The 24615-nt window shown below is 51.6% G+C and overlaps 2 protein-coding genes across 8 annotated transcripts in view; one reads left to right on the forward strand and one right to left on the reverse strand.

The window, feature by feature from the left end:
- CUNH19orf47 (chromosome unknown C19orf47 homolog) lies at positions 1 to 18308 on the reverse strand. 6 transcript variants are annotated; one of them, XM_010614481.3, is made up of 11 exons: positions 17207 to 17300; positions 14834 to 14949; positions 12599 to 12650; positions 9261 to 9348; positions 9040 to 9154; positions 8362 to 8446; positions 6047 to 6184; positions 5100 to 5252; positions 2675 to 2745; positions 934 to 1276; positions 1 to 284 (listed from the first exon to the last, which is right to left on the reverse strand). In XM_010614481.3, exons 2-11 carry the CDS (start codon positions 14876 to 14878, stop codon positions 187 to 189), a joined length of 1188 nt encoding a protein of 395 aa, XP_010612783.1. In that variant the 5' UTR covers positions 14879 to 14949; positions 17207 to 17300; the 3' UTR covers positions 1 to 186. The 6 variants fall into 6 exon arrangements, with proteins under 6 accessions (XP_010612783.1, XP_010612784.1, XP_033621679.1 ...); XM_010614482.3 differs by having other exon boundaries at positions 2 to 284; positions 5100 to 5249; XM_033765788.1 differs by lacking the exon at positions 17207 to 17300 and adding an exon at positions 18182 to 18308 and having other exon boundaries at positions 202 to 1276.
- The window catches only part of Pld3 (phospholipase D family member 3), a 19505-nt gene continuing 12471 nt past the window's right edge, over positions 17582 to 24615 (forward strand). Inside the window, exon 1 of one of the 2 annotated variants that reach the window (XM_010614484.3) lies at positions 17582 to 17692. The gene's annotated coding sequence lies outside the window, so the exon portion shown is untranslated. Of the gene's footprint in view, positions 17693 to 24539; positions 24578 to 24615 lie in introns of those variants that run through there. The other variant, XM_010614487.1, reaches the window with a different exon arrangement.

Consider the following 24615-nt stretch of genomic DNA (forward strand, 5'->3'; position numbering starts at 1 on the left):
TTGGAAGTCACAAAAATATATTAAAACAGCTGTTGTCTTCTCTTTCCAAACTGGCCTCCCTTCCCACTGCCCTTGCCCACCACCCACCACAGACTTTGAGAGAGAAAGACGCCCAGGGCAGGAAAATGGAGGTGCCCCAGGTGCAGCCCAAGGCCTGGGTCCCTCCAGCCTGGGAGCGGAGGGCAGCTAACAGTCTCTACAGGCTCGACGCCACCGCCGACGAGGGGGCCGCTGGGAGGCCGGAGGTGCAGAAGGGTCGGGCAGGACACAGCGGACAGTCGGGCCTTGCCACAGGGACAGAAAAAGAAGAGAAATGAACAGGGTGAAGAGAGGAGAGAGTGATGTTACAGCAGCAGGGGAGGACAGAGGAGCGAGGGGAGCCAGGGTATGGGCAGCCAGGAGCCCCCAGGAAAGGCCCCCTCGATGGGCAGAGAACAGGAAGCTGAGGAACGGGCAGCAGATGCTGCTGAGAGGGAGGAAGGGGCTGGGGGAGAGGAGAAGGCACTGGGCACTCTGCAGAGGGAGAAAGTGGGTTCTGCCAAGGCCACGGCCAAAGAGCAGAGAACAGAGGGCGGGAGAGAAGGGAAAGTCCCAGAGCAGGCAAGGCCAGGCCACAGCGACCACCCAGCCTGGGAAAACCGGGGGACGCCCAGAGGGCTCGGGCCCAGCACCGACACCTGAAGGAGACAAGCAGTGCCATCCAGGGCTGGCAGGAGGCGAGCGGACCCTCGAGGCAGACTCAGAGGGAGCCAGGAGCCCGAAGGCTGACACCCTGCCCTCATGTGGGCTAGAAGGTCCTGTGGCCCAGTCTTTTGAACACGCTCACGGTGCCTGCATGGTCCATCTGGGCACCGAGGCCCTCGCTGGAGCTGCTCACCCGGGGCCCCACCAGAGTCCTCTTAATGGTGACCTTGACCTCAGCCGAAGACTTACTCTTGGTGCTCGTGACCTGGCTGTCCTGGGCCTCGGGCACAAGGTTGGCCTTGCCCAGTCTCTGGATGATGCTGACTTTGGACTCCGACTTCCTTTCGAGCCCAGGGCGGGAGGAAAGGGCCAGGCGCCTCAGAGTTGGGGCGGCAGCTGGTGGCGCCGAGCTTGTGGCCTTAGCTTTGACAGTCAGTGCCGGCTGGGGACTGGCCTTGGCTGCGCCCCGTCCTAGCTTCTTCAGGACACCAGCATATTGCAAGACAGAGCTGCTGCTGTCATTGTCGCTGTCCCATGCCAGATCCTCATCCATCTCTGGGGTGGCCCCCAGGCGGCTGAAAACTCCCGTGGGCTGTGAAGGTCAGAGACAGGACAGGGAGTCATCTAGTCACACAACACCCTGCCTCCTCTGTGCTGGCATCCTACACAGTGAGGGCATAGGCCTGGTGGACCCAGGAAGCACTTGGCCTTGCTGGAAGTCAGGGAGGGTTAGCAGGGAGAGGGCACAGCTGAGACGGAGATCTGAGAGCTGAACAGAAGAGGGTCTCACAGAGGGAGGCCAGGGAGGGAGGCCAGGCAAGACCCTGGCTAGGTCAACAGTTGAGCACGGGGAAAAGCTCAGCCAATACTTCCCGATCGCAACTGCATTCCTGGCCCTAGGCTGTGCCGTGCCAGGGACATGGTGATGGCTAGGACAGTCCCAGGCCTATCCCTCTGGCTCACAGTCTAACTGGCCCCAGAAATGACACCAGTCATTCTGTAAGTAGGAAGCTAGACGTTTCAGGAAGAACGGGGCGCTAGCAGGCAGCAGAGAGGCTCAGCTCATCTGCTCTCTGAGTTGGCAGGACTTTCTCTGAGGGCCCCCACTGTGAAGCCAGGCCTTCCAGATGAACAAGCAGAGAGAAGTGCACGTGCCAGGTCCCCGAGGCCAGAGCAGTAACTTGTGCCAAGCTGTTTACATGGCTGGATCTTCCAGGCACATGACCCTGAGTGTGACTGCTGCCCCATGGTAAGACTGTGGAGGTGAGACAGCCAGCGTGTGTCCTGGTGAGCAAGGGATGTGTGGGAGGAAATCCAATTGGGGGCTCTGCACAGTCCCTCAACGGTGACATCTAAGGAGTGCTTACTATGCCCTAGACCCCCAGCACCACGCCATGAGCCGGTACAGGTCAGCAAAGGGCCGGGGATTTAGCTCAGTGGTTCTGTTACCTGCCTCGCAAGCACAAGGTCCCAAGTTCGATCCCCGGTACCAAAAAAAAAAAAAGAATAGATGCGCAAACTGAGGCAGAGAAGGCTTAAGTGATATGGCCAAGGCCACAAAGCCAGGTACAGTGGGTTCCAGGGCGTGCTCCCAACTACACACCATCCCTAGGGCCTGGAGAACGCAGGCCTGGCAGGAAGAGCCACTGTGCTGTGAGTGCAGCGAAAAGCCTCGGGGTCACCAGCAGAGGAGCAGCACACAGGGCTGCTGCAGGGCCAGGGCTGGAGGGGAGGCTTTGGAGCAAGCTGCTGAGGCCAGTTTAGGACAGGATGGGCGGGAGGAACCCAGCAGAAATCACACAGACTGGGGCCCGGGCTGGAAATCAGGGATCGGTTAGGATGGAAGCCGCTAGTGCAAAGAAGGAATCTGAGGCTTGAAAGGAGGGGAGGCTGCTGGGGAGCACGGAGACGAGGCGCGGAGGTGTGAGGAACAACACCGGGACAGACAAGCGTTTGGGAGGCCTGAGTCACCCCACGGTCCTCCACTCACCTTGGTCCCCACGGTCGTGTCGGCTTTGGTCTCGGCACCAAGGCGGTCAAACACAGATGTCCTGTGCAGACCTGGGAAGGAAACGAGGCCATCAGGGAGCCCCGGCCGAGCAGCTCCTGGGGCCCAGCCTAGGCTGCACACCCTGCAGACGCCAAGGGAGAGGACAACAGCAGTTGGCACTGCTACCACAGGGACAACCCATGCCACTCAGGCTTGGCATCTCCCGGCGGAGAACAACCTTCAGCCACAGCACCCAGCCAGTGTCACAGGTAGCACAGCAAAGCTAACACCGGGGCTGGAGATTTAGCTCAGCGGTTCAGTGGCCTGCCTCGCAAGCGCAAGGACCTAAGTTAGATCCCCAGTACCAAAAAAAACCCAAAAAACAAAAAAAACAAACTAACACCCAGAACTTCTTGAACCTCAGCACAAATTCATGACATGCGTGTGGGTAATGCTTATCCACTGCTTTCACCCAATCTGATAAATGGCAGTGAGTCCATTCCCTAAAGCACAACTTCAATTCTCCACTAACACAATGTTCATAGTGTGAAAGAAAATACTATGGAAATAAACGGCCGCTTAAAAAGAATGAACCCAGCACTCTGGAGGCTGAGACAGGAGGACTGTGAGTTTGAGACTACCCTGGGCTACACAGTGAGTGCAAAGCCAGCCTGGAAGACACATGAAGATCTTCTCCAAATAAATAAATAAATTAAATAAACCAAAATCTAATGTAGTATTATAAAAAGATCTTAATAAGAAAGCTGTAAGACAAAGAAGATGTCGTTGTTTTATACAATGGAGTACTACCCTGCCATAAAGAAGGATGAGCGTCAGACATTTACAGCTAAATGGATGGACCTTGAGACCACACTACCAGATGAAATAAATCAGACACACATATTTAAATATCACATTGTTTCTCTGGTGTGAAAAACCAAAAGTGGAGATAAGGACTGAGATGTATAATGGATGTCGGGAAACTAGAAAAAAGTGTTTAAATGGGAAGGGGAACAAGGGAGGAGGGAGGGAGAAAGGAAGGGATGAGAAAAAAAATAAAAATAGAAGGAAAAAATAGAAACAAAGCTTTTGTACGTAGGGAGGAGGGGGGAATGGGATAATATAAAATTTATCAATTAAAAAAAAAAAAGGTATGGGGCTGGGGATTTAGCTCAGTGGTTCTGCTGCCTGTTTCACAAGTGCAAGGACCTGAGTTCTGTTGAATGTCCCTCCCCTTAAAATGGCCACTGCGTAAAAAGAATAGCCTTTGCCTTCCCACAATGCCCTGCTTCTCCCACTAAAAGGACAGCCTTCTTCCTGTCATGCATCTTTTCCCACCGAGTGACCTGATACTCGCTACCTCCTGGCGACTAGTGATGACACAAGCCACTAGTGATGTCATAAGCCCCTTCTAGTAACGTCACATGCTCTTCCAATCCCTAGCCACTACCTCACTCAACCCCACCTCAGTTTCTGTAAACCCCTCCCCAGCCACTATAAAAGACACTCCCTGTCCTAGCCATATTGCTCTTTCTCCTTTGCTCCGAGCCAGCCTGGCAGATCGTCCCTACAGTAAAGGCTTGTAGTGGTTCTGGTCTTGTCTTGGTTTTCAGCCTTTTTTATCTGACAAATTCGATCCCCAGTACAAAAAAAAAAAAGGATATGTACAGGTACAAATTCCCTAAGATGAATGTGTTCATTACGTGTATCTAAATATACCAATACAATTAACTAATTTTTTAAAATTAAAAAAAGAAAAAAGAGCAAGCTAAAAGAAAATACCCATAGGATGATGTCACTTGTGTTTAAAAAAGAAAAATGCTGCTTTGATTTTGTTTTGTTTGTTTTTGGTACTAGGGATCGAACTCGGGACCCTGCGCTTGCGAGGCAGGTGGCAGAACCACTGAGCTAAATAAATCCCCAGCCCGAAAAATGCTGCTTTGAAATGGTTGAAACAGCCATGGGACACAGGAGTGAGGGGAAAGAGTATGTTTTTACCGCATATGTTTCTGCATTGACTGGAAGTTTTTCTAGAACGAATGCAATATTCTAAGGCGATCCTGCTCTATGAAGCCCATCCCTACAAGGAAAACCATCAGAGGCCCTAGGTTTAGCCTAAATTTCAAACTGACTCCTCTGCCTCATAGCAGCGGTGCCCACTGGGGGGCACTCTCGAGCTACAGGCATGACAGCCCTGGCTCCTGCCCACGCCCCTGGGTAAGAAGGGCTGGGGAGCCCAGTTCCCTGAGACGGGCAGATGCGAAGTGCTGCCCTCCTCCATAGCCACTGTTGCAGTCCCCTGGGCCCAAGACTCCCCAGTCCTCTGTTTAAATCTGCTTCTCAGCCACCACTCTTGAGCGCGACCAATGCTGTGCAAGGCAAGAAGCAGAGATGAAGCCTGCCCAGCCCACGGCCCATACAGTACCTTTGGCCGCCTGCTGCTGCTCAAGGATCTTGCGGGTCCGGGGGGTGGTGCCCTTGGGCATGTTGATGATGTATTTCCCCTCCATCTCAGCAGTGACCCGGCGCCGCTTGGTGGGGACCTCCAGGCTCTCCTCCTCCCTGCAGGCCAAGGCTGCTGGGAAGGCAGGCACAGGGTCAGTGCCCTCCGGAACTGAGTGTTCTCCAGGGCGGGGCCAGACACCAGGCAAAACACACACACAGCCCTTGAGCTCCGTGGTCGCTCACCTGCCCAAATGCCTCCATCACCACCCACTAGCCACCAGGCACTCAGAGGTCTGGCAGTGACAGGGCCACAGAGGGTGCCAGAGTCCCCAGGCTTTGTGGTCCACCCCAGCCCAGCCCAAATCCCACCAGACCCAGAAGCTGCTGGCTGGTGACAAGGTTGCAGAGCACCATCCAAGTGCCGCTTTCACACCCGCGCCCCTTGGTGGTGTTTGTTTTGGTAAACAAGCTGTATACAGTACTTCCCATCTGGGCACTGTGCAAGAGTAAATTCCACTTCAATTTGTAAAGTAGGAGTCCCTTCAAAATGTGTCAAAGGGTAAAAACCTGTCTGGCTGCTACAGGTTCTTTACTGCTGACCCCAAGCATCAGGTACAGCATCGGACATCAGTCGGGGCACAGTGTACAGCTGTGACAAAAGCCGGAGCCACTGAGCAGGAAGTGTGACGCAGTTGTGCCTCACCTGCCCAGTGTTTGCTGCTGTCCTTGCAGTGAGGGCATCACTGTGCCAGTCTAGAAATGCAGAAGCGAGGCCCACAAACCAAAAATGTGACTGAGTCCAAAACTTTGTGCACCTTGTGGCCGTCAAAGCACCTAGCAAGCGCCTGGGAGCACGACCCCCCCAGTACCTTCCGCGGACCCACATTCACACCTAGCTCCTCCCACCACCCGTCCCAGTCCTCTCACCGGAGGCCTTGGAACTCTTTGCCGCCATCTTGTTGGACACAGTGACTGAGATCTTGGAGGTACTGGTGTCCGGCCGCCTTGGGGGAGTGCCGGGTGGGGAGTCGCAGTTCAGGCTGTTGGTGATCATTCGGGAGGCAGCTGCAGAAAGCAAGGGGAGAGGCCAGTCAGGCAGGCTCCGGGCAGAAAGCCTGGTCCAGCAGTCCCAAGGCCAGGGTGGAAAAGGCAAGCACTGCACTGAAGGAAGAAGTGGTGGCCAATCCACCCTTGTGGCTGCCCTGTCCTCAAGGTGTGGGGACTTGGAGGGGGCTTGCTCCCCAGGAACCGGCCCTTCCCCTCTGTCACCCTGACCCACACTATGCTTTCCTTTTCTTTTGTTTGAGACAGGGTCTCACTATGTAGTTGAGACTGACTTAGAACTCACTATGTAGCCCAGGCTGGTCTCGAACTCTAGCAATCCCCCTGCCTCAGCCTCCCGAATGCTGGGCCTACAGGCGTGGGTCACCGTGCCTGGCTTTATGCTTTCCTTTTCTACACAGTCCTTAGCACTGCTTGGCAGGAGACTGTATTTGGTTGTCTCCTGGTGGACTCCCCCATGGGAATGCAAGCTCCACGAGGAAATAGGGTCTGTTTACTGGTGAATCCTTAGTGCCTAGAACAACTACTGCCCCTTCACAGGTCCCCGATAAATGTCTACTGAAGCAATGGGCACCTGCTTGAAAGCACTGACACCACCAACATCCCCGATAGGACGGACCCACCACAAGCCAACCCTACAGATAAGGAAACCGAGCTGAGCAAAGTGCGTGCAGCTCTAGCGGGACTGGCATAGCAGCGAGGTGGCCCCTCTGGGGATGGCAGGCATCTCTGGCCGCCAGGCTCCTGTGGACAGGAGGGACAGCTCGGGGTGTGCAGGTGGGAACTGGGAGCACGGCGACTGGAGGGCCATCCCAGAGCGGGGCAGACGGGTCTCATCTCTCAGCGCAGTTGCTGCTAACAGTGGAATACAGGCTTTCCGGGACTTGGGGAAGCCCTGGAGTAAAGGGAAGGGGATGATCTTCATGCTGCCACCGTGTCTGCTCTTGGATGGTGGCTGGCCCAAGTGCCCATCTGTGAAAGCCACTGTGACCAACCCCATTCTGTATAACTGCTGCAGGACTACTGTAGAAATGAGTCCAGATTTGTTCAGCTTGCCTGCATCTGTGCCTTTGGGTCAACCCCGCCACACGCATTCCATAGGCCTAGCCACAGCCCTTGCTTTGGTCAGTCAGGTAAGAGCAGGTATTGCTGGGCACAGTGGCACACATCCGTAATCCCAGCGCTCTGAGAGGCTGTGGCAGCAGAGCTTCGGGGTGGCACGTGAAGAAGCAAAGGCTAACATGTGCATGGTCAATTTTAAAATCTTCATCAACATTCATTTGAAGATGTAGATTCAGTGCCAAGGCCCTGGGATCAATCTCTAGTACCACACAAAGGAGGGAAGGGGAGGAGAAAGGGTGGAAGAACACAAGATTATACAGGCTGAGACTGCAGCTCAGTAGGAGAACATGTGCTTAGTGTGTATGAGGCCCTGGGTTCAATCTTGAGCACTATCAAAAATAAATAAATAAACAAAACAAAATGAAGTTAGTTCCATACTGATCAGCTGATGAAAGTGCCGCGACTGGAGTCTCGCAGGAAGTGAACCCCGAGCCTATGGCACACGGGTATTTGTTTTCCTTTTTTGGTTTTTTGAGACAGGGTCTCATTATGTAGTGAGACTGACCTGGAACTCACTGTGTAGCTCAGGCTGGTCTCGAACTCACAGCGATCCTCCTGCCTCAGCCTCCCGAGTGCTGGGATTACAGGCGTGCGTCACCACGCCCGGCTGTTTTTCTTTTAAAACAAAAGATGTCAATGTATGAGAGTTGCTTTTTTTTTTTCTTCTTTTATTTTTTGGTACCAGGGATAGAATTCAGGACCTTGCACTTGCAAGGCAGGTGGCAGTACAACTGAGCTAAATCTCCGGCCCACAAGTGTTTTTTCTCAGTATTCAGGTTTAATTGCAGTGTTGGCAATTGGCAATAAATGAGTGGTTTTTAGGTTGTTTTAGTCTGGGCACTCGTCTCTAAAAGGTTTGCCATCACCGTGCTGTGTGTTCACCGGGTCAGCAAACGAAGCGGCCTGAAAGAGGAGCGCTGACTACCCAGTGTATTTTTCTCCTTTACAGAACAGGTCCTGAGGGCTTTGCTTGTACCTCGGCAAACAACAGGAGGGAAGGGATGACCGGGTAGGTCCCTTGTAGGGACGGGAAAAAGGACTGAAGAGACAGGACTCACCACTAGAGGTGCCACGACGTAGCTCAGTCGGGAGGGGGGAGCTGGGGCTGCCGGGCACTGATTCAGTGGCAGCTTTGCACATGTCCTGTAAAACAGAGACACCTGGGTTAGCACCACAGAGCCAGGCATGGAGAGGCAGCCACACCCCGAGGACCAGAGCTTGCGTGCCTGCTACAGAAAAGATGTGAAAACATTTTGCACCTCACCAGGAGAAGGTGTCACATACACCCATACAGGGGAACATTCCACAAAATATTCAACCAGTATTCTTCAGAACTGTCAAGATTGGGCTGGGGGTGTGGCTCGGTGGTAGAGAACTTGCCCAGCCTGCCCCTAGCTCCTGGGGCAGAGGGGGTCCTAGAGAGAGATGATAATTACCACGGAGAAGATGAGAACCCGTGATAATCATAGTAACTACGGAGGCTTCACCAGGCCCTGCTTTAGGAAGTGTGTACTGTGCTAACTCAATACACACACCTACCCTTCCAGATGTTGGCCACCTGCTTCTCATAGGCAGAGATAAGGCTCTGAGAGGGTTAGACAATGGACCCTCTGTCACATCGCAAAGGCCAAACTGAAGTCCACCTGCCTTTGAGGCCAGGCCTCCTGCTGGCTCTGCACCTGCTCCCCTCAGCCCCATGCTAAACCAGTGGCACAGGGTGCAGGCGGAGCACCCACCTGGCGGTGCACCACCTTGGCATGCTTGAGGATGGCGATGATGTCCCCCACCACGGTCACGCCCAGCTCGTTCATGATTTCCTTGTTGAGATCCAGCAGCATGCTCTTCTGGATCCTGCAGGGGACGGGGAGCAGTGAGCCCCAAGTGGGCCATGGCGGGTGAGGCAGCCGGCTCCCCACCTCCCCTGCCCAAGCTCAGCCGGGTCCGGTGGCCACCTCACCTGTTATCCACAAACATCACAGCGTAATTCACGGCAGGTCCCGGGGGAATGCCAGCTTCCTTAAAGAACTGGATCCACTCGGAAGTGGCTGGGGGTTAAACAGGGCTCGTTACTCACATCGGTCACTTTAGAGAATAGATTAGCAAAACTGCAACAGCAGTGGCTCCCACAGATTCAAGGCTCATTGCCCACCAGGCCCTGTGCTGAGTGCTGGGCACAGAGGGTGGAATGAAGCCCTCCTGACCCCTGGAGAATTAAGCCACGTGGAGACTGGAATCCCATGAGGAAGCTGAGGCAGGGAGGACTCAGCTGCAGGGTACAATGCTAACAAGACAGAGTCCCCCAACCCTGAATCTCAACCAGTTGTCAGTCTCTGCACAGCTCTGCCCTGCCCTGGAGCTAGGATGGGACTCCAAGCACCTGGCCAGTGACAGATGTGAGGAAACTAAGCCTCTGGGTTCTCTGCCCTGGTCCCCATCAGGAGGACCAGGCACTCTCTTCCACCACAGGAGCAGCCATGCGTTAGAGAGAGGCACTGGAGGTACCAGCCCAGGCTTTGGGGCTTGGGTTCAAATCTGAGCTCTGCCATTTCCTGTCTCAGGGGCTTTGGTCCTGTTCCAGACGGTGCGGATATTGTAGGGCAGAAGATGAAGTCCCTGCCCTCACAGTGATGGTTTAAAGTTAACAGCACCGATGCCCTTGGGTCGCTGTGCGGACTCCGTGCAAGGCCGTCCTCCACCGTGTCAACCATTACTGTTGTGGTTACTACCGTTACTCAACAGAGCTGGGCAGGGGTGCAGCTCAGCAGGGCAACACACGCTAAGCGCACAGGAGGCTCTGGGTGCGACCCTCAGTACCACCGCCATGAAAGCCACGGGGCCACGGCAGGCCCACCGTGAGGCTTCACCGCTTCCACACTGCCTTCCTGGCCCTTTGGGTGCCAGCCTCAAACTGACCAAGGTCTGTTAGGCCAGGTGTCAGATAGAAGCAGTGATCCCAAGTAGAACACTTTCTTTTTCACTTTTTCCTCTTTTTTTTGAGACAGGGTCTCACTTTGTAGTTCTATGTTGGCCTCCAACTCAAGGCGATCTCCTTGCCTCAGCCTCCTGAGTGCTGGGATTACAAGCGTGCACCACTACGCCTGGCTTTTTGTCACATTTTAACATCTCTGAGGAGTGCCATGGCTTCACTGGCAACTTATTTTAACCTCATGGTATGTAAGAGCACACCTTATCAATCTACGCCATTTTAGAGTAGAAAACATTTGGTGTCACTTTGCTAATTTTCCTTTTAAGTGAACTGAGGCTCTGAGTTGAGAAGCAAACACACTCAGGGTCTGACAATTTCCAGAAGGCACACAGGGCTCGGGCGCGGGCCCAGGGGCCACTCTTCTCCCACAAAGACCCAGACCAGCCAACGGCCTGAGCTATGGGGACTGGGGCAGGGGAGGAGCTGGTGCCCTCAAGACCACCTCCCCAGCCCAGGGGAGAGGGAGGCCATTCCCCTCGTTTACACAGGCACTGCCCACCTGCCAAGCCACAGGGCCCTGTGTTCCATTAGTCAAGAGCAAGCCCCTCTAAGTACCAAAGAGCACGCACCGCACAGCAGTTCCATGTCTAGGGACTGCTCAGAACATGCAAACCTAAAGAGGCAGAAAGTTGCTAGAGGTCGGGAAGAAAGAGGGAAAAACTGCTGATGGGCTTGGAGATCTTCTTGGAGAGTGCTAAAAATGTTCTGCGACAGATTGCGGTGGTGGTCATACAGCTCTGAATAGAGAATGTAAAAACCATAGAATTGTACTTTTTTTTTGGTACCGGGGATTGAACTCAGGTCCTTGCGCTTGCAAGTCAGGCCACCGAACCGCTGAGCTAAATCCCCAGCCCTAGAATTGTACAATTGAAACTGACAAAATACATGTCTATGAGCTGTATCTCAATTAATCTCTGATTAAGGACAGAAAAAGCACCATATAGGTTCAGGAAAAAGAAACAGAAAGCCACTGTCCAAGGATCTTGGAAAGGCCTCACATGGAACACTCATCATTCCCATGTTACTAAGAAGATAAAAGCATGGGCCAGTTAAACCGTCATAAGCCACTGACTGTTCAAATGTAGACCTACTTCGGAACAACATGTCTTAGAATCAGCACATACCAGGAGGAAATATACATGAGTCTTCACTGATAACCCCAGCACTCTGGGAGGCTGAGGCAGGAGGATTGCCATGAGTTCAACACCAGCCTGAACTACATAGCAGGACCTTGTCTCAAAAACAAACAAACAGAAGAAATAAAACATTTCCAACACACCAGAGCCCCCTGGCTTCTCTCTGTCCCCACTACTCCTCCCTTCCCAAGGGAAGTCACTGCCTTCTACAAGAATGGATTGGGGCCAGGGATTTAGCTCAGTGCTGCCACCTGCCTCGCAAGCACAAGGTCCCGAGTTCAATCCCTGGTACCAAAAAAAAAAAAAAAAAAAAAAAAAAAAAAAAACAAAGAAGAGATTGGTTTCCTGCTTCTGTGATGAATAGAAATAGAATCATAAAGGATATGTTTGCTTTTTAATTACTCTTACAACAACGCAAATACGTCTTACATACTTTTATGTAAGTATAATAAATCTCAACATTTTTCAAAGCTGCCACTAGTCTATGTACCTTGGCAATACCAAAATACACAGCACAGAGAGAACTCCTGATAAGGCTCATGATAATCACAACAGTTAGCCGGGCATGAGGGAGGCTGAGACAGGAGGATCTCTGTGAGTTCAAGGCCAGCCTGGGCTACATAGTGAATTCAAGGCCAGCCTGAACTACACAGCATGACCCTGCCTCTAACAAAACACTACACAAGTAAAAACAAAATCACAACAGTTAGCATTTGCTGAGAACTATGCCCAAGATCTGACATGCAATAAATTCCTAAATCCCAGGAGACAGATATATATAGAGAGAGATTTTTTTTTTATACCTGGAATCGAACTCAGGACCTTGTGCTTGTGGGGCAGGTGTAGTGCCACTGTGCTAAATCCCCAGCCTCAGAGGTAGTAATATTATCTTCATTTTACAGGTGAGTAAACCAAGGCTCTGAGAAGCCAGGTGGGAGATCTGCTAGACTTCACAACCCAAGTTCTTCAGCGCTAAAACTTCACAGTCAGGAGGCCCCATCCGAGGAAGGGGCAGGCAACTGGAGCAGGCCCCGCCCCGCCCCAGCCTGGTCAGAGGACAGCTGCTCCTGCCAGTGTGGCCGCCCTCCCTCACCCGCTCCCCCCAGCGAAGACTCCCGCTCCGAGGCTGCATGTCAGGGAAGGCAACAGGAAGGCAGGGAAAGCCCGACTCACCCATCGTCACTGAGACCATCGTCGCTCTGGCCTTGACCTTGCTCCTGGGAGCCTGGAAAAGAGAATGAAGGAAGAGGGCCCATGAGTGGCCACCACTGAGAGCTCGTGTCCCTCTCTGCTGTCGGCCTCTCTGCCTGCCAGAGGAGCATTCCTGGGCTAGGGCTCACTACCCAGGAATAGCTGAGCAGCTGGCAGGACGTCAGCCCAGGACAGAGCTGCCACCACAGCTATCACGCCTGCCTGGGGTGAGGCCCGGGGGCAGGAAATGTTCAGTCCCAATCCCACACACCCGGAAAAGTCTGGTGGAACAGAAAAGAGACAGCTTCTACCCAAGACTGTCACTGTAAATACCCATTCATTCATTCAGTTCATTCAGACACTATTTACTCAGAGCCCACTACACGTGAGGGACTTGGGGATCCTGAGGCAGCAAAAACATGAGCCTAGCATGCAGTTGGGCACAGGGCATGGGAAACAGAGTAAACACGCCGAATAATTCACAGCATGGTTAACAGTGGCAGAAGCTATCAGTTTTGTGGTAGAAACATGTGGGGCCTGGGTGGGGAGGGGTGCAATTTCCAATAGGGTGATCAGAGAACACCTAAAGTGACATGGAGAAGCCTGGCATGGTGAAGCCTCATAGCACTCTTGGAGGCTGAGGCAGGAGGATCACCAGTTGGAGCCAGCATAGGCAACTTGGTGACTCCATAAGACTCTGCCTCAAAATAAAAAAAGGGCTGGAATATAGCTTAGAGTAAAGGCCCTGGGTTCAATTCCTGGAAGAAGAAAAATAATGCAGCCAGGCATGGTGGCGCACACCTGTAATCCCAGCACTCGGGAGGCTGAGGCAGGAGGATCGCTGTGAGTTTGAGACCAGCCTGGGCTACATAGTGAGTTCCAGGTCAGTCTCAACTACATAGTGAGACCCTGACTCAAAAATAACAAAAACAAAACGAAAGAAAGGGAAAGAAAGGGAAAACCACTGAACCAATGTTCACTTAGACTAGCAGATCTTAAGAGATGGAAGATGAAACAGCACCAATGGGGACTTTCTCTGGACATGAACAGCAGTGTTGAAAAGGAACTAAAAGGGGCTGGGGATTTGGCTCAGTGGTTCCACCACCTGCCTTATAAGTACAAGGGCCCAAGTCTGATCTCTAGTAACAAAAAAAAAAAAAAAAGAAAGAAAGAAAGAAAAGGAACTAAAAAAAAGCCAGGCGTAGAGGCACACACCTGTAATTCCAGCACTTGGGAGGGAGGCTGAGGCAGGAGGATCACCATGAGTTTGAGGTTAGGAGAGCCTGTCTCAATAAATAAACACAACAAAAGAACTAAAGGAAAGGAATGTCACACCCACTTTGACGGTAAAACTGAGTGTGCAGCACTGGCAAGTAACTTCACCAGATGGACCTTGGTATCCCCATCTATGAATCAGGATGGTACAAGTATCACCTTGGCAGACTGCTGTGACAGTGAGGTGAGCGCCTATGGACAAGATACAGAGATAGTGCCTGGTGTCTACGAAGGAGACCCACCGCCCAGCCCTCCCGCCCAACACTCCCTGTCCACCGGGTTCTCTACCTCCCAGCCTTATGTTGTTTTATTTAGTTTTCTGAGACAGGCTCTACTGGTAGCTATGTTGCCCAGGCTGGTCTCAAACTCCTGGGCTCAAGTGATCCTCCTGCCTCAGTCTCCCAAGCAGCTGGGACTCCAGATGCACATCACTGCACCCAGGCTGTCTCCCAGTTTTGACTCAGGATGTCCGGAATGCCTATGTCCTACTGTCCTTCTGGCAAGCTCTCTTTCCTCTGCTTGGCTGTCACCTGCTTTGTGATGCTTTCTCTAAGTCCTACTCCAAGCCTCTCTCCTCAATCCTAGGTAGTATTTCTCTTGTCTTTGTCTGGTTTCTGTTGATCCCAGAATGATAAGAACTACCATATACATCGCTGACTCTGCCCTTGACACTCTAGGGTTGACTTTCTCTTCTGGGTTTTACTGCTGGACAAACAAATGAGGCAGGCATCTCTCAAAGAGCAGGGTATGGAGAGGTCTTTAAAAGGCAGACAGAACAACTCACACGCCAAGCACTAAATACACCAAGCCCAGAGCCAAGTGTCATGCTGATGTCTGACAACAGCCTCATGAGGGATGACTATTATTAGCCCCATTTTAATCAATAAATACCCGACCCAGTGAGTAACAGTCATTTGTCACATGTCACATCTAGCAACTGACCTTACTAGGATTCAAAAACAAGCTCTCCTTGATTCTGATGCCCATGGAGTTGCTCCTTTTGAGTGTTTATAACATGCCAGAAACTGAGTATACATACATCTCATTCTCACAGCCAGCTGGGAAAAAAGTGAGGGGAAAAAAGTTACAAAAACAAATGAGAGTGGCAGGTCCAAGGTCACACAGTAAGTAACAGCAGGGCTGCAACTTGAACTCCAGTCAGCCCAACAGCTATTGTAGATGCTCACTGCAGGATTGCTATGAACCAGGCACTGTGGTCTGCCACTGAAAGGTCTCATTTAATGCTTAGAATCCTTTAAGTGTTGGTATTCTTCCCCCACTGCTGCAGAATTTCTACTGTTCTCAATTTCCTCCACCATCTCTCTCTCTCTTTGAAACAGTTTCCCTACGTGGTTCAAATTGGTCTTGAACTGGTAGTGATCCTCCTGCCTGCCAAGTGCAGGAATTACAGGTATGGGTCACCATGCCCAACTCCTCTCTGTACTATTTTATTTTGTTTTGAGACAGGGTCTCTATATGTAGTCGGGCTAGCTTTGAACTATGTAGCCCAGGCTGGCCTCAAACTCCCAGTGATCCTCCTGCCTCAGCCTCTGGAGTACTGGGATTACAGGTATGCGCCACCACGCCTGGCGTCTACCATTTTAAAATCCCATCTCCTGCTGGGGATTGTAGCTCAGTGGCATCATGCCTGCCTTGTAAACACAAGGTCCTGAGTTCAATTCCTGGTACCAAAAAAATAAAATAAAATAAAAGCCCATCTCTACAGGTAACTATTCTAAATAGTTGAAACCTTTTTACTTTATTAAGTTTATTGGTACAATATCATCACAGGGAATTTGTACTTGTACATGCACGATATATCTTGACTTTTTATTTAAAAAATTGAAATTAATAAAACAGTAATTTACTGAAAGTTTGAACCCAGCTGGTCAACCAGGCAACTTAGTGAGACCCTGTTTCAAAATTTAAAAATAAGGGTCGAGTGTGGTGGTGCACATCTGTAGCCCAGCACTCAGAAGGCTGAGATAAGAGGGTCACTGCAAGTTCCAGGCCAACCTGGGCTACACAGTGATTTCAAGGTCAGCCTGAAACAAAAACACTGTGATGTATCTTCGTTCACCTTAACCACCACCTCTGGCACCACACAACTTCTGGCTCTCCCCCAAAGTCAAAATGACCACGCAAGGTAAACATTTTGAATCGATTCAGGACACTGAAGCAGCCACAACAGTATAATGAAAGACACTCACGAAAAAGGACTTTCAGAACTGCTTCAGCAAGTGCAAGAACCATGGGGCAAATGTATTTGAATCAAGGGGGAGGGTACTAAGGAAGATTAATGGGAATATCCCTTTGACTGTAATAATTCTTAAAATTATTATTATTGAGACCAGGTCTCACTGTGCAGCCCTGGCTGGCCTCCTACTCACAGCAATCCTTCTTCAGCCTTCCAAACGCTCAGCTTTCAGCATGTGCCACTACAGATGGCAATTTTGAAAACTTTCAACATACACTGTATTTTTTGATCATTTGCCATATAGTTATCCATTTTACAATTAGCTTTCATTTACTGTTTACGATTCAATAGACTATTCGTTTTCCACTGTGTTCTGCTTAAGGTTTCCTTCTCAATGTTAATTTCCCTTTAGGATAGCAAGGTGAATTTTCCCCCTTGAATAAACTTAGGAAAATGCAGCAGTCATTTTCAAGAGAAAGAAAAAAATTATATTACAAGACTTGGGAAAACTCGGCCAAAGAGTTAAGTGGCAGGATGTCGATTTCCCTGCTCGGGTTGCTTTTCCTAAGCTTTCTCCCTTCTGTACTTTCTTGGAGTTGCCGGCTACAATAATGACACTTGGAGTTATATATCATTTTAGCTCCAATCTGTTGAGCTCTTGCACTGCTACAGGCTTTACGTGTACGTTGCATCAAAATCCATTCATTGACCCTATTAGCCCTCACTAGAAAAGGGGGGAAACTAAGATCCAGAAAGTTAAAGCACAGGCCGACTGCCGTACAGAGCAGCTGACACTTGAACCCAAAGCCATTGGCCTCCAAGCCCAACAATCTCACTCCCGGCGCAATCATAATCAGTGCTCACAATAATGGTACAGAAACGAGGTGAGCACTAGGTGAAGGTGCTGAGCTAGGGGCTGAGACGTGCACTTCTCATTCAACCCATAAAGCGCATACACAGTCGGATCCTGACCCCCATTCTACAGAGGAGGAAACTGAGGCTCAGAGAAAGAAATCGTTTGTCTAGACCCCCAGAGCGGAGCCCAGGCTGTAACTCCAGAGTCCCCCCCCCCCCCGCCGCATCCGGCCCCGTCCCACTATTCCCAGACCGAGCCTCACCTGGCCCACCGAGCCCGCGCCCATTCGCGCCGCCCACCACCCTCCCGACGGCGCCAACTGTCGGACACTCCTCCCTCGCCCCGGGTCCCCGCCCCGGAAGTTCCGTCTCACCGCCGGAAACCGGACGAGACCACCCAAGGCCGCTCTAGCCCACCAGGCGGCCCCCAACGAGAGCGAGTCCGCGAGTCACGTGACCTCGCGCGGTCTCCCTTGGTCTAGCCCAAGCTGTTTCCTCCGTCCAGCGCGGAGCGAGAAGCGCAGCCAATGAGAAAGCCGCAGGCCTGGCCCCACCAGCCCGCAGTCTGCGCGCAGAAGGAAGGCTAGCGCGGAGCGAGAAGCGCAGCCAATGAGAAAGCCGCAGGCCTGGCCCCACCAGCCCGCAGTCTAGCTGGAGTGCGCCTGCGCGCAGGTGGGGAAGGAAGGTGGGGTTCGAGACTAGGAGGTTCGTGCTGGGCCGATCCCGAAGTGGGAGACTCGGGAGCGCAGGTACCGTGCGATCTGGGGGCACCTCCCCTTGTCAGCCCTCCTTGTGTTGTTACCTTGTCGTCCCTAATGCATCCTCCTCTTTTGTCGCCCTCGGTCCATTTATGTCTTTCATTCCTCCTCTTAAGTCGTATCCCGCTTAACCCGTCATCACCCCTCTTCTGTTGCCAACACCCTCCTTATGTCCTCCTTAGCCCCTTAAAATCGCCTTGGAGGCCGGAGATTTAGCTCAGTGGTTCCGGCGCCTGCCTCGAAAGAGCAAGGGCCCGAGTTCGCTCCCCGGTACAAAAAAAATCGCTTTGGTTCTCAGTAAACCCTCACTGCCACCATTTGTGCTGTCTCCCTTCTTTATCGTCACCGACTTCTGTCACCAGCGCTCATCTTTGTTACCATTTCTCCTTCGTGAAGTCTCTGCTGCTGAATCGTCCCCATACCCCACTTCTCAGACCTGTCGCAGCTCCTCCCCTTAGACCTTCGATCGTGCTCACACACCCCGTTTGTCATCCTTGCCCTTTATGTCTCCGTCGCTCCCCTGTCACCATCGCTCCTAGGACAGTCACCGTCCCTCCGTGTCTCAAGCCCTCGTTTTCCCTACGAGGAGCCATGCAGTCTTGCAGCTGTTTTTCTTCCCTCCAGGTTTCCACCCTTTCCCGTGTCAGGTTTCACATACGCCCACTGAGCAGTTAGAGCCCATGGCCTGGGCTGTGCCAGTATCCAGCTCCACCTCTAAACCTCTGGGTAACCTTGGCCACCTGAGCGAGTCTCTCCCAGCCAGCCCAGCTACCTCATCTGTAAAATGCACGCGAGAACACCCACGTCTGGATCAGTGTGAAGAACCTCCTAATTTATTCTTGTCATGCGCTCGGCTTGCCTTGGCATTTGGGGCTAATATCGTTATTGAACATGGCACCCTCACCCTCCTCCAGTCTCCCCAGCCCGCACCTGCATGCATCATTCACCTGGCACCACACTCCACAATGGCACGACGACCTCTACCTCAGCAGTTAGGCCACCCCACCATCTCCACATTGCCAACACCTCTGCCACTAGCCACACCTTAATGACCCATTGGCCATCATGGAGCCTGCCTTGTAAACAGTTAAACCCTCTTTATCTTGTTGGATTGAGTCACGCACACCTCACCCCCGAAATAAGAGCTACTGTGGGAGTCGAAGAGGGCTTGGAAGTGGAGGTCATAAGTATTTTAGACTCAGATCTTCCTGAACTTCTAGAATTTGGGGTACAGAGAGGTGAGGCAGGGCCCCCACACTTCAGCCCCCAGCAGTCCTCCCTAGGTGGAGAGGTATGTATCTTAATCACTCAGCTTATTTTAGGCAGTGTGGTACAGTGGTTAGTAATCTGGTCCTGGAGGATGGAACATTCAAGTTCCAGTCTTGTTTCTTAGAATTTAAAGAGCTGCAGGACCACCTTATGCATGTGGCTTAAGTTGCCTGTGTCTCACTTAGCACATCTCCAATATGGCAATGAAGACAGATTATTCATTCAACACATCCCTTAAGCATGTACTGCATTCTCAGCACTGTACTGGGCACTGGGAACAAATCAATGAACAAAACAAAAAATCCCTGGCTTTACAGGGTTAACATTGTACTGGGGGTAAGAGACAATGAACAAACGTTGTATGTAGGTAAGAAGATTATCTCGTGTTAGAAGGGGGATCCATAGTCATGGTCACTTGTAGCACTGGGCATTGACAAACACAGTGCCTGGCATGTGCGAGGCAAGTACTCTCGTGCTAAGCTGTCCTCCTGGCCTGTAGTGTTAAGTAGGGAAGTCCAGGAAGGTTTTCTGAGAAGTGACAAGTGGACAAAGACTTGCTGAAGAAGAAAGAGTGGTGTGGCTATTGGGGAGAAGGGCACTGTAGGCAGAGATAACAGATGCAGAGGTTCAGGGATTGGAGCATGCTTGGGATATTTAAGGACAAGCAGGGAAGCCAGTGAGGGGCCAGAGGAGTAGGAGGACAGATGGAGCATTTTGTGCAGTCTTATGAGCTATGGAGAAGACTGACTTTTCCTCCAAGTGAGGGAGCCACAGGAGGATTTGGAGCAGAGGAAAGGTGGAATCCAACGTGACATAAAGCTGTCATGCCAAGCAGGGTCAGCTCCAGAATTTCTACTGAGGGTGGATTGGCAAGTGGCAGCCTTGATGGAAAGAGAGCCAGAGCCCTCTTCACTTTGCACGTCTATATCCTTTATGTTCGTACGGTGCTGCAAAGTGCTCCAGCAGATTTGGAGGGATAGAGTGTTGCTAGGGTTTTTGAGACCAAAGCTACCACTGGGTTAGCTGCTTGCAGGGAGCTGTGGAGCTACCGCTTATAAACAGGACAGGCAGCTGGCAAGGAGCATCTGTTCCTGGAAGCCTGAGACACTCTGAGTTCAAAACCTGGCTCACCCTTTCCTGGCTGTGTCCCCTGGTACCAATAACTCAACCTTTCTGGGATTTGGGTTTTTTTGTTTTGTTTTATTTTGTCTTTCTGTGGTGCTAGGGATTGAACTAAGGGCTTTGCACATGCTAGGCAAGTGCTTTACTACTGAGCTACATCCCCAGCCTGCATTTAAAAAAAAAATTTTTTTTTATACTGGGGATCAAACTTGGCTCCTTGTGCTTGCAAGGCAGGTGTCAGCACCACTGCGCTAAATCTCCAGTCCAATTAAATTTTGAAAAAGAGTCTTTTAAAGTTGTCCAGGCTATCCTTGATCTCTCGATCCTCCTGCTTCAGCCTTCCAAATCACTGGATTACAGGCATGGGCTGCTATGCCCAGCTGGTGTATTTTCTTATTTGCTATTATCGTGTTCTGGAACAGAACTGAACTTGAGTTTCAGATTTCCATCCAAGCCACCGATGCCATGCAACCTGAGCAGGTGATGCCCTTGAGCCCTGACTCTTATCTGAAGAGCAAGTATAATGCTGCCTGCCCCAGACTTGTCCTGTTGTTCTGATTGAGCAAGGACATCACATTTTCACATTTTCATTTGTGACGCCATAGATGTCACTCAGTTATGGTCCCTCCAGGACCATCTTTAAAGAGATCGGGGGGGCACGAAAGTAAGGAGGATTGAACCCAGGGCCTTTACACTGAACTATGTATATTCCCAGCCCTTTTTTATTTTTTTATTTTCAGACACAGGCTCATTAAGTTGCCCAGACTGGACTGGAATTCGCAGTCCTCTGCCTCGGCTTCCCAGAGTGCCTCTGTTACAGGCATACACAACTGTGCCCTGTTTTTTATTCTGCATCCCCAGTTCCTGGACCAGGGCTTCTCAGGGAGTAGCCAGTAAGTTTGGCTAAGTGGGTAGATGAATGAACTGGCCGCTGAGCACCCAGTACTGGGGACACAGTGGTGACTGAAACAGACCTGCCCTGCCCTCCTGGGGCTCACAGCCCAGCCCAGTGAGAAAGACTCATCTACAGGCAGTGACAGCCCAGAGAGGTTAGGGCCGGGTTCAGGGAGGCACAGATGGGATGGGATGGAGACAGTGCGGGGGATTGTGGGATGCCGGAGAAGGTGCCTGCACCAGCCTGGGGGTCCAGGTCTTCCTGGAGGAGGTGATGCCAGGGCTGAGAAGAGTGAGCAGCATGGAAGGGGGGGAAGGTGTGTTGTGCAGGAGCAGCTACTAGAGGTCTGGTGACAAAAGTGTGGTTTTGATTGAAGGAACTAAAAGATATTTAGTGTGGCCAGATGTAAAGCATGACGGGAGGATGAGCCACGGAGTCATTGGCAGAGTTAGAAGGGTCATCTGAGGCCTTGGGAGCACAGAGAGGAGCTGGGACGTTGTTCTCAGGACACTAGGGAGCCACAGAGAGTTTGAGCAGGAGAGGGACAAGTCGAGTTCAGGTTGGGGCAGGGGCTGGAAGTATTGAGTGAAAGCTGGGCACTGAGGAAGGTAGTGGAGGCCAGGTTGGAGCTGGAAGAGGGACGAGTGAGACAGATCCTCAGGAGGCCAGCTGGACGAGGTGTCGGGGGCCAGGACAAGCCTGGGGTCGAAGGAACTGAGGAAGGCTTCCTAGAGAGGTGGTGCCAGGCAGAGACCTGAAAAATGGATGGGACACCAGTAGACTCAGTGAGAAAAAGAATGGACTGGACGGCTGTCCCTGAAATGAGCTGGCTTAGGAGAGATGGTAAGGGATAGTTGGAGACATGGTGTGGGTGAGGAGTCCAGGAACAGCTCAGGGAGGCACCTAGAAGGCCACAGAACCTCTGGAGCTGCGGCTTCATGAACGCATGAGGCCTGGAGACAGGGCTTTGGGTCCAGAAAGGGAAACGGAAGCTGTAATGGTGGTGAGGACCCACCTCACCTAGGACCAAGAGTGCACTTTGGCTAAGTACAGTGGTGCACGACTGTGACCCCAGCCACTCAGGAGGCTGAAGCAGGAGGATCATAAAGTCAAGCCTAGTCTGGGCAACATAGTAAAACTCTATCTAAAAATTTTAAGTGGTGGCACACTCTGGTAATCCTAGCATGGGAGGCTGAGGCAGGAGGAGTGCTAGGACTTTGAGGCCAGCCTGGGCTACATAGCGAGTTCAAGGCCAGCCTGAACTGCATAGTGAGACCCTGTCTCAAAAAAAAAAAAAAATAAAAGCTAAAGAGGTCTGGGGATATAACTGAGCACTACCTGTGTTCAGTCCCCAGTACCACACACACACACACACACACACACACACACACACACACACAGACTGACTTTGTACTTTGATTCTGAGGGCAGTGGGGAGCCACAGAAAAGTTTGGAGTGCTCCCAATTCAGGAGTACTTAACATTCGTGGTACTGTTTTTGGCTTGATTATTCTTCAGACTAAACTGCTTCACCCTAGGAGTGGCACTTGCCTTAAAGGGGCCTTTACAATAAAGGATCTATTTCTCAAGGAAAGAGCAGTTTGTAAAACCAGTGTTTTGTTGCTTTCTGTAGACTTGGCTTCGGAGTACTGCTTGTTCCATCCAAAAGAGTCTGCCCCATGAATTGAAAATCAACTCCTTTAGACATAAGTACATTTCTGTTTTAAATTGTTTGTAAGTCCTGTTGATTTTGTAAGTGTCTCCATGCATGCGTGCGTGGCCTGTCCCTCACTATACATAAGTCTCAGCAGCACCCTGCTGTGACTCCCAGCGGGCTGGGCCTCATGGACCTGGACTCACACCCCTGCTTCAGCCCAAACCCCATTGACAGCATCACCGGCATCATCTGCACCTACCCCGTCTGCTCTGGGCTTTCCACCCCCGCTGGTTATCATTGTGGATAAAACAAGTGTCACTGGGGCCAGAGGGCCATCTAAGAGCATCTCTTCTCGAAGTTTGCAATTCTAACCCATGCATGGTGGTACATGCCTCTGCTCACAGCCCTCTGGAAGGCTGAGGCAGGAGGATCCAAAGTTCCAGCCCAACCTGGGCAAGTTAGCACTTAAAGAGGCCCTGTCTCAAAATAAAAGGCAAGGTCTGGGGATGTAGCTTAGTGTAAACATTCCTGAGTTGGATCCCAAGTACCTTGTGTGTATGTGTGTGTGTGTGTGTGTGCGTGTGCGTGTGTGTGCGCACATGCACACACACACACACGCGCACACACATTTCCCATTCTACTGCTCCATTTCTTTGGTTTCAGCAAACATTTATGGAGTGATTTCCGTGTGCTTGGGGCAGAGGAACAAGTCAGTACATACTTCAGCTGTTTGAGGGGTGCATACTCATTTATGATACCATCTGTTACCTGCAATGTGTGGCTCTGGGGGTCACAGGCACAGGTATCACCCACCAAGCAGCACATATTTGGACACTCCCATCAATCTCCAGCAAACGTGACATCGGTGTTACTTATCTCCCCTTTGATCAGAGAAGTTGCTGTGTTAGCCAGGCCCCTAGAGCTGAACCCCATGGGACTGGTCAGGGATCCAACCAGGCTCAGAGAAGCAAAGCCTCGGTCAGCAAGAATAGTGACTGGTCACATTTGAATCCTCAACTGCAATCCCAAGAGCCATCGGTGGGGGAGGGGTCAACTCTCCCACTGCCACCTTCAGGGCCTGTGACACAGTGCATGGACTGTGAATAAAAAACCCGGCAAGTTTTGCTTCCTCCTTTTTCGTGGGCTGTGGTGTCATGCCAGGCCCCAAACTACGGGGCCTGCGGGTATCCTGGGGGGGGGGGCATGCTTCCCACACCCCACATCCTCCTGGAAGCAGAGCAGTAGGACCAGTGTGGTCGGTTGCACTGGAGCCCAGTCCAGGCTCGGGTGCTGGGGACACAGGGACCCTGATGGCTGAGGGGGAATGCAGTGCCGCTGCCGCCCGCCCCGCTTGGGCTCTGCGCTGCTCTGCCGCCCATCTGGGGGTTGGGGAACCAGACGCCTTCTCCAATTCAGGGCACAACCCTCAGGGGTAGGGATCCAGGACAGGGGCCACCCCAGCTGGGAATCTGAGCCTTGCTATAATTTGATTCTTAGAACTTATTGCAGTTTTAAAAATTTAATAGCAGGGAAAGGCCTCCTATGTTGTCACTAGGGTGCCTTTGCAGGGGCTGCTGCTCTTAGGAGACTGGACAGTAGGATTCACTGAGAGCCTCCTGCTAGTCAGTGACTATTCTATATATCTTCCAGGTTTGTTTTAGTTTTTGGTTTTTGTACTGCTGGGGATGGAACCCCATGCCTTGCACAGTTGCTAGATAAGTGCTCTGGTACTAAACTTGATCAGTAGAATGTAATCCTACTTTCTGCTTTATCTCTAGCTCTGATTTTTTGTTTTGTTTTGTTTTTTCATTTTCAGACATTTCTCACTGTGGCCAGGCGTGGTGGTTCATGCCTGTAATCCCAGCACTCGGGAGGCTGAGGCAGGAGAATCACTGTGAGTTCGAGACCAGCCTGGGCTACATAGTGAGTTCCAGGTCAGTCTCAACTACATAGCGAGACCCTGTCTCAAAAA

The sequence above is a fragment of the Fukomys damarensis genome, unplaced genomic scaffold, assembly GCF_012274545.1.
Source record: "Fukomys damarensis isolate Sample0158 unplaced genomic scaffold, DMR_v1.0_HiC HiC_scaffold_19, whole genome shotgun sequence".
Taxonomy (NCBI): Eukaryota; Metazoa; Chordata; class Mammalia; order Rodentia; family Bathyergidae; genus Fukomys; species Fukomys damarensis.